The 10,036-nt window shown below is 47.2% G+C and overlaps 1 protein-coding gene across 1 annotated transcript; it reads left to right on the forward strand.

The window, feature by feature from the left end:
* The first annotated feature begins 3,589 nt into the window (after positions 1–3,589).
* LOC124688271 (probable peroxygenase 5) lies at positions 3,590–5,786 on the forward strand. Its single transcript, XM_047221973.1, has 6 exons — positions 3,590–3,727; positions 3,820–3,942; positions 4,085–4,170; positions 4,993–5,084; positions 5,191–5,316; positions 5,401–5,786. Exons 1-6 carry the CDS (start codon positions 3,652–3,654, stop codon positions 5,540–5,542), a joined length of 645 nt encoding a protein of 214 aa, XP_047077929.1. The 5' UTR covers positions 3,590–3,651; the 3' UTR covers positions 5,543–5,786.
* The last annotated feature ends 4,250 nt before the right edge of the window (positions 5,787–10,036 follow it).

Here is a 10,036-nt window from a genome sequence, read left to right on the forward strand (position 1 = left end):
AAAATTATATATGTGATTCCGATCTTTGTGAATCTCACTTGGAGGATAGAACTTAGAATAAAACCGGGGCACAATATCATTCCATTCAAGAGAATCCCCATTATCCAGTAATTTATACCAATGCGCCGCTTTACCGGACAGACGATACAGAGAATAGTTTCTTCCTCACTTCATCCATAGCAATACCTGCACACTTGAATAAACCGCATAATTCATGTAAGAACAGTAAATGATCTCCAGGGTGGACAGTTCCATCCCGTGTATAACGGTTACCCACTACACGTTCAATAATTTTCATAGGTATTTTGTATGGTATTTCTTCCTTACCTGGCGCATCATCCACTACCTTTGCAGTAGTAGTAGATTTCCCAAAAAAACACTCAAGAGAAGATCTCTCCATAATGAATTATAGCAACGAGCGAGAAATAAAATCAGCACAAACAGTAGAAATTTCCCTTACCAATTCCACTTACCAATAGCGCTTCACTCCCGGCAACGGTGCCGGAAAATAGTCTTGATGACCCACAAGTATAGGGGGTGTATCGCAAGTATCTTCGATAAGTAAGAATGTCGATCCCAACGAGGAGCAGAAGGTGTTGACAAGCAGTTTCGATGAAGGATTCACCTGTAAATGCTCACGGACAAGTATTCGGGGGTTTTGATGTAACAGATGAATAAAGTACGAGTAAGTAAAGTGCGAGAGTAATAATTGCAGCGAGCGGCCCAATCCTTTTTAGCACAAAGGACAAGCCGGTTTGTTTACTTATAATGACCAAACGTTCTCGAGAACACACGGGATTTTAGTCTAGTGCTTTCGCTACATACGGCTAATTAATCTTCATTGTTTTTATAAGTGTTGTGTGGGTGAACCTATGCTAATGTACCGCCCTTCCTAGGACTAATACATACTTGTGATTATACCCCTTGCAAGCATCCGCAACTACAAGAAAGTAATTAAGATAAATCTAACCACGAGTCTTAAACTCCGAGATCCTGCTATCCCTCCCGCATCGATATACCAACGGGGGCTCGGGTTTCGTCACTCCGGCAACCCCGCAATTGGCAAGCGAGTACAAGATGCATTCCCCTAGGCCCATAAAGGTGAAGTGTCGTGTAGTCGACGTTCACACGACACCACTAGAAGAATAACACCACAACTTAAATATCATAACATTGAATATTACTCAACCATACTTCACTACTAACATTTAGACTTCACCCATGTCCTCAAGAACTAAACGAACTACTCACGAGACATCATATGGAACATGATCGGAGGTGATATGATACTGAATAACAATCTGAACATAAACCTTGGTTCAACGGTTCCACTCAATAGCATCAATAACAAGTAGAAATCAACACCGGGAGAGTTTCCCCTATCAAACAATCAAGATCAAACCCAAATTGTTACAGCGGTGACGGTGTGCAGCGGTGGAGACGGCGGTGATGATGATGAAGATGATGGTGATGGTGATGGAGATGATGTCCAGCTTGATGACGGTGACGATGGCGTCGATTTCCCCCTCCGGGAGGGAATTTCCCCGGCAGATCTCAGCCTACCGAAGAGCTCTTTTCTCTCTGGTGTTCTCCGCCCCGCAGAGGCGGCTGTGGCTCTTTTCGACGTACCCCTCGAGCTTAGGTTTTCGGGACGAAGGCGTGCGCGAAGAAAAGGAGGCCAGAGGGGGCTGTGGGCCCCCTCCTCACAGGGCGGCGCGGCTAGGGCAGGGCCCGCGCCGGCCTGTGAGGGGGGCCCATGGCGGCCCTCCTCAGCTCCCCCTTCTGGCTCCCTTCGTCATCTGGAAAAATAGGAATTTTCATATAATTTCCGTCAACTGTTGATCTTCCGAAATATTGCATTCGACGGTGCTTTTTCCAGGTAGAATCCCGGCTCCGGTGCGCGATCCCCAAATAATCATGAAACATGCAAAATAGATGAAATAACATAAGTATCATCTCCAAATATGAAATATATCAATGAATAACAGCAAATTATGATATAAAATAGTGATGCAAATTGGACGTATCACACCGCTGCTTCTGACTAAGATTCATTGAAGGATGAGACCTTGGTTGGGCAACTCGATGCATAGGAACGTTCTCCCCCACTGAGACCCTCCACGGACATAAGATTTGAGAAAAATCTGCTAGCTTAGATCCATAGCGAGGAGATAGAAAAGAGTAAACATAGAACCTTTCTCTAGGTGAAATTTGTGATCAACATGGTAAAAAGTAGTCAACTGAGGAACGGTTTATTTGTAACGGTTTTCATTGTTTGGGTATTGGGGAGGCGCCGGGTACGTAGGTAATATGAACCAAAGAAAATTTCGAGGTTGTACTATGAACCCTATGATAATTCCAGAAGCGCGGTCACCTTCATCTATTTCTTATGATATTGTTCAACTTGTATCCCAACTTCATAGCCTAATTGTCATCAATAGTTTCAGTGGAAATAATACACATGCTTCCGTATGATGTAACATAAGCCACACCTAGTAGGTAACATAGAGCACTTACCCACTTGAGCACACCAGGAAGGTGAAGAAGGTTGCACTTCGTCAACAAGGAAGAAGCCTAATTCTCTGCCTTAGAAACCAGCATGACATGGAACCACCTATGAACTTTGTTAGGCTCGGTGACAACGGTCTAAATAGCATTCTTGCTTCACAAAGCTGTGGAAGACTAAAATGCCGATTTTTTTTCTTTGCAAGGTGATGTTGGCCTTTATTGGGGTGCCCTCCTCCAATCCCGACAAACATGGCCTCACTCGAGACTACCGAACAAGGCATGATGTCTTTCTGCCCTATTCCTCTCTACGTCGGACTCCGCCATCTTATCTGCTCGACCATTTCCTATGCGGTCTCAATTGATGTACTCAAACCTACTACCACAAAAGGTTTTGTTGAACATCGTTTTTACCTGATGTGAGCGTGGATGCCCGGTGGTTGATATATTTCGGGATCTGGTGGGAAAGCAACATGTGACGGTCTCGACACCGCCTCCTTGATGTCGCCCGCCTCAAACAATATCTTCCACCACGATCTACCATGATGCCTCGCGCAAGTTGCCTCGAAGCAGTAGGTTTCCCCTTAGTCGGCGCCGGTATAAGGTAGCATCGCCCGATGTTGGTGGGGCCACCGAAAGACGAAAATGGGCGAATCTAGAGGAAGAAAATGAAAGAATGGAACAGTTTTTTTGACACCTAAACATAAACATGGATGTTGAGAGAGGAGAAAACATGTGCGATGGAGAGTTGCTCTTCTTTTTTCTCGAGGAAGGTGTGGTGAAGACCGTCCTCGCAATGTTCCTCGAGCCCTTTTTTTTTTTTTTGAAAAAACATGGCAACTTGGCAAGGTTCCTCAAGCTGATATCTTGATGTGGACGAATGCCTTCCGGGCAGGAGGCAGACGGTACGAGCCTAGGACACGCATCTGAAGAGTGCGCGTCTCCTCTTCCGTCGAGGAATCGTGCGGCTCCAAAACTTGTCCAACCACTCGCAGGGCTCCGCCGGGACCTATATAAACGGACGGCGCACAGCGAGACACCTGTGCACACCACACGCTCGCCCAGCGAACGACACAGAGAAGGGACGACGACAGGCAGCAGTCAAGAGCGAGCGAGCGAGGCGGCGCCTGTAAGAAATCGCGGGAGATGGACGCGCCACCGCGACGATCCTCGCTGCCGGCGGCGGGCGTGGCCCTGCTGCTCCTGATCTCCACCTTCTCAGGTAACAGCGCTGGCTCCGTTCTCGCATCTCGGGCGTCGATTTTGCGATTTGCCTGCTGATGCGTTCTCCTCTGATTCCGGCCGGAAAAGCAGGGGGCGATGCGTATGCGTACGGGGACGGGTCGGGCGCCGGCGGCATGACGGAGCTGCAGAAGCACGCGGCGTTCTTCGACGCCAACAACGACGGCGTCGTCTCCTTCTCCGAGACATACGACGGTGACCCATTTCCCCCCAATTCAGTCACGACATTCAGTTCTTTTTTTTTCGATATCGATTCAGTTCCTTCTTCTGTTCAAGAGAATTCTACAGTTGATATACCAAGTGTGTCTCGCTTACAAATGTCCTCCTTCCACGGCAGCGTTTCGGTCCTTCGGATTCGGGATCGCCGCCTCCACCTTGAGCGCCACCTTCATCAACGCCGGCCTCTGCCCCATGACCAGACCGGTAAATTTCCTGAACAGAAAAACAAAATCCTGTGTCTTCATCACATTTCTATAGGAGTTCTGTATTGGAGGTTAAGGTTCCTTGTTAGGCTGTGACAGCAAACGTAACCTTGCTTCCCTGAGCTGGAAAGCGTCATTGTTAAGTTCATGTTTTGATATCTGAATTATTATTCAGTGCTCATATATGTTAAACTAGCTACCAACGCCATAAAGTTGGTGCGTGGAAATTTTACCACGCATTTCACTGTGCTTTTACATGTCTCGATCGAAGTTCAATTCCCGTTATTACTATTCTTACGACTGTGCTAGTAGATACAGTCTACACAAGTTATATGGGTCTGATAATTGTGATGTTGAAATCATGAAATGGAAGGATGCCTGGTTTCAGACTTTGACAGTGCAAGCTTGTGGTGTGGACATCACTTTTATTTCAAGTTGGTGTGTTGAAAATTTTAAACACCTTCTACTGTGCTTTTACACGCCTCAACCGAAGTTCAGTTCTCGATGGTGTTCTTACGACCGTAGAAGTAGGAGTACTAGATACAGTGTACACAAGTAATCTGGGTCTGATAATTCATGAGGATGAAATCTTGAAGTGCTCTTGCAAGTTGGAAGGATGCCTGGTTCCAGACTTTGACAGTGCAAGATTCTGGTGTGGACATCACTATTATTTTTAGTTGTGGACATCACTAGCTAGTAGCACACCGTAATTACTATGACGCTCCATTATTCTGCCTGGCGATTTAAGAAAAGATTGGCAGATTTATAAATCCCTGTTCCTGCTGAAGCAAAACATAACCATTGGAGTACCGGATTCATGCAGGAAAACGACACTTCGCGCTTATCTGTCTACATCGAGAACATCCACAAGGGGATCCATGGGAGCGATACAGGCGCATATGACTCGCAAGGAAGGTAGGCACACGCCCATCAGTTCTCAGAAACACCGAACACATTCATCACTTTAACTTGCTTCAGTTTGTGCTTAACCTGCTAATGCTTAATTCATCTACTGTTGCAGGTTTGTTCCTGACAAGTTCGAGGAGATATTCATCAAGCATGCCAAGACGATGCCCGACGCCCTGACAGCGAGCGAGGTGGACGAGCTCATCAGCTCCAACAGGCAGCCCGGCGACTATGCAGGATGGTACGTTGTGAAACCTTACACATCTTCGAATTCTCTTCACATCAGCGCTGAATTCATCATCTCACGGCGGGCAAAATGTTGCAGGGCCGGCGCGTCGGCGGAGTGGAAGATCCTGTACAGCATCGGCAAGGACAAGGACGGGCTCCTCCGCAGGGACGCCGTTAGGGGCGTGTACGACGGCAGCCTCTTCCCCAAGGTGGTGCAGGCCAGGAGGAGCGCCCATTAAAACCAGGCATGATAACAACAATTCAGCCAAAAATCTAGCTGGTGTGAACACTCAACACTGAGCCGGTCACTGTCTAGCTGTGTGTGAATGGGTGTGAACGGAACATGCAGATGGGACGAATGTCCTGAGGTTGTCCGTTTGTTGTAATCCAGTTGCGTAGTTGGCGTCTCTTGCCCGTGATGCTTGTCTGTGTCCCTGTTATACGCTGGAATTAACGAGCTGCTAGAGGTCTCCGTCGTCGTTATCGATCTTCCCGTGCTCGCCAGACCTGAAAGGCCCCCTTGTCTCTTTCTTTATCTGTACGATCACACTGTTTAGTTAGTCTGGTCACCTGATCAGTGGGCGCTGTTAACAGGTTAAAGTTGACGGTATTAGCTGGAAAGTCGCGGCTGTCGTCAAGCCATGTGAGTTCTTTAATTAGCGTTAATCATGCTAGCAGGTGGAGTGGCAGTGGCAGGTTGTGCACTCTCCAGTGGGGGAGTGCTAGGGTTGCTTCCAAACCGATGATGCGAGGAAGATTTTATCATGGTTTCACAGGAAATACTGATTCTTGTAAATCATTTTTATCCAGACGGTCCTAGTAGATTAGCTGGATTATTGAAAAAAAGGACATATGCAAAGGTCGTTTCGTCAAACGTTCTTGTCGACCATGTGGCTCCTTGCCACGTGTAGAAAGGAGAAAAGAAGTGGGGCAGAGGATGAGAGAGAGAGAGGCCAAGAGAGGGTACAAGACTACAATTTTTTTACATTCATTTTGAGAGATTAAAATACAAAAGAATTGAAACAAGCTACAAATTAAAAGCAGTTTTCACCGTTCCGTCTCGAGATCTTCAAAACTAGATCAATTGTAGAAGGTTTTAACAACCTTTGTTTTTAGTATTATAAGAACATGTATACGTTTAATTGCCAGTACTCACGGCGGCGCCTAAAATTACACGCGGCCCATGTCAAGTGTGTACGGACACTTCACTTACAAGTGCGCACAATGTGAAGGCGCGTAGAAATTTTTGGTTGCTCCTCCTCCTTGAGGGCGATGATGAGGTCGATGGAGATGCAGACGGCGACTCTACATCGATACCGGAGGCAATTCCGACCCCGGCGATTGAGGATCAACGGGAGCGGTAATGGCAGGTTGTGGACTCTCCACTGGGGGAGTGCTAGGATTGTTCTAAACTGATTTTTTTTCGAAATAGGGGAAATATCGCCTCAGCTTCTGCATCCAATAGATGCACCGGCTTTTTTATTAGATTATTCACAACACCTTACAAGAGCAATACAGAAGATCAAACTCGAAGCCACCTCGCTAACCCTACAGAGGGATGAAGGGGGTCACAATTCACCAACTCATATCATCCAAAAATCAAATGTCTTCCTAGGCCGCCCAATAGCAGATGAGAAGCACATCCAGTCAAACAGACTCTCAGCATACGCCAACGCACACGCCATAGAAGTTGCTACCGTCGTTTTCCTCGACTCCATCTTCAAGAGATATCATCGCATTGACCATGCCAGGCCTGCCATCGATGCCGCCATGGCGCCAGACGACTCCACCATCCTGCGCATGTCCATCACACTGCATCCGTCCCGAGACACCACTGCACCATGCCGCGGTGACTCGACGACGCCGACACAGCAAAAGCACACCGCTCCACCTCAGCACCACCGCCATCCGTTGTCTGCTCCAAAAACGATACCCCCAACAGGGAGAACGGCGTTGCGCGCCGCCATCGTCCGATCCGGGAGACCTGGGTCTAGGGTTTCCCTTGGAGCAGCCCAGGCGAAGAACGCAGACTGCAAAGACAATGCCTTCAACAAGGTAACGATGAAACACGCCGCCATCATCCGTCATGACCGAAGTCCGGGCCGACTTTCTCCGGCAGCTGCGCCTCGCCATTGGGAGCTAGGTGACGGATCGCAAGATCCGCCACGGCTAGCCACACAACTAGCCGGTCTCCTCCGGCGAGAGAGAAGACCACCACCGCGGTGCCACGGTCAGTGGCACCTGACGCCCGCTGATACGTCCCAAACGTATCTATAATTTTTGATGCCCATGCTTGTTTTGTTACAATTCTTATATGTTTTATGTGCACTTTTCCACACGAGCATTTTCTGGGACTAACCTATTAACGCAGTGCCGCAGTGCCGCATTGCCAGTTCCTGTTTTCTGCTGTTTTTGTGTTTCAGAAAAGTTGTACATGAAAGTTTCTTGTAATTGGACGAAGCAAAAGCCCAGAGTCTTATTTTTCCGGGACGAAGACGGAGCCATAAGGACACGCGCAGGAGAGCTGCCACGTGGCAGTACATAGGGCAGGCGCGGCCCCACCCTTGGCTGCGCCTGGCCCTTGTACTGGCGCCTCGTCACCTCGTTTGCTCCGCCCTTCCGCCTATTTATTCCTCGTATTGGGAAAAACCCAGGAACCAGAGCCTCCATCCACGGAAAGTTCTGTAGCCACCGTCATCGCTGAAACCAAGTTTCGGGGGACATAAGTCTCTGTTCCGGCACCCTGCCGGGACGGGGAAGTGCCCCCGGAGCCATCGCCATCGACTCCACCGCCTCCACTTCGACTCCATGATGGTTTGTGAGTAGTTCCCGCAGGGACTATGGGTCCTTGGCTGTAGCTAGATGGCACTCTCTCCCATGTGCTTTAATACAATGATCTCATGAGCTGCCTTACATGATTGAGATCCATATGATGTAATCGGTGTTGTGTTTGTTGGGATCCGATAGATTGATCATTATGTTCAGTATATCTTATAAGTTTGTGAAGTATTTGTTGCTGCAATATTATTATGTTTAATACTTGTCACTAGTGCACGAGTGGCATGATCTTAGATCTAGGCTCTATAATTGTTGCTTATATTGTATCTAAAAATTATATGCACATGTCATTGTTCGGTACCCGATGCCCCAAAGTGACCTCGAATTGGGATAACCGGAGGGGATGGCTTTGATATGAGGATCACATGTTTTCACCAAGTGTTAATGCTTTGCTCCGGTGCTCTATTAAAAGGAGTACCTTAATTACCAGTAGTTTCCCTTGAAGGCCCCGCTGCAAACGGGCTGGTAGGACAAAAGATGTTATGCAAGTTTCTCATTGCGAGCACGTATGACTATATATGGAAAACATGCCTACGATATTAATAGACTGGATATTTTGTCTTAATGCTAAATTCAATTCTGTCAATTGCCTAGTGATACGTCTCTGACGTATCGATAATTTCTTATGTTCCATGCCACATTATTGATGATATCTACATGTTTTATGCATACTTTATGTCATTATTATGCGTTTTCCGGAACTAACCTATTGACGAGATGCCGAAGGGCCGCTTGTCGTTTTCTGCTGTTTTTGGTTTCAGAAATCCTAGTAAGGAAATATTCTCGGAATCAGACGAAATCAACGCCCAGCATCTTAGGATTGCATGAAGCTTCCAGAACAACCGAGAGCCACGATACGGAAAACCTTCCAGAGACGCCGCCGCCGCTAATCCCATCTCGGGGGATTCAGGAGATCGCCTCCGGCACCCTGCCGGAGAGGGGAATCATCTCCCGGAGGTCTCTTCATCGCCATGATCGCCTCCGGAGTGATGAGTGAGTAGTTCACCCCTGGACTATGGGTCCATAGCAGTAGCTAGATGGTCGTCTTCTCCTTATGTGCTTCATTGTCGGATCTTGTGAGCTGCCTAACATGATCAAGATCATCTATCCGTAATGCTATATGTTGTGTTTGTCGGGATCCGATGGATAGAGAATACTATGTTATGTTGATTATCAATCTATTACCTATGTGTTTTTTATGATCTTGCATGCTCTCCGTTATTAGTAGAGGCTCGGCCAAGTTTTTACTCTTAACTCCAAGAGGGAGTATTTATGCTCGATAGTGGGTTCATGCCTCCATTAAATCCGGGACAGTGACAAAAAGTTCTAAGGTTGTGGATGTGTCGTTGCCACTAGGGATAAAACATTGATGCTATGTCCGAGGATGTAGTTATTGATTACATTACGCACCATACTTAATGCAATTGTCTCGTTGTTTGCAACTTAATACCGGAAGGGGTTCGGATGATAACCTCGAAGGTGGACTTTTTAGGCATAGATGCATGCTCGGATAGCGGTCTATGTACTTTGTCGTAATGCCCAATTAAATCTCACTATACTCATCATATCATGTATGTGCATGGTCATGCCCTCTCTATTTGTCAATTGCCCGACCGTAATTTGTTCACCCAACATGCTATTTATCTTATGGGAGAGACACCTCTAGAGAACTCGTGGACCCCGGTCCATTCTTTTACATTGAATACAATCTATCGCAATACTTGTTCTACTCGTTTTCTGCAAACAATCATCATCCACACTATACATCTAATCCTTTGTTACAGCAAGCCGGTGAGATTGACAACCTCACTGTTTCGTTGGGGCAAAGTACTTTGGTTGTGTTGTGCAGGTTCCACGTTGGCGCCGGAATCCCTAGTGTTGCGCCGCACTACATC

The sequence above is a fragment of the Lolium rigidum genome, chromosome 2 (genome assembly GCF_022539505.1).
Source record: "Lolium rigidum isolate FL_2022 chromosome 2, APGP_CSIRO_Lrig_0.1, whole genome shotgun sequence".
In the NCBI taxonomy this organism is placed as follows: Eukaryota; Viridiplantae; Streptophyta; class Magnoliopsida; order Poales; family Poaceae; genus Lolium; species Lolium rigidum.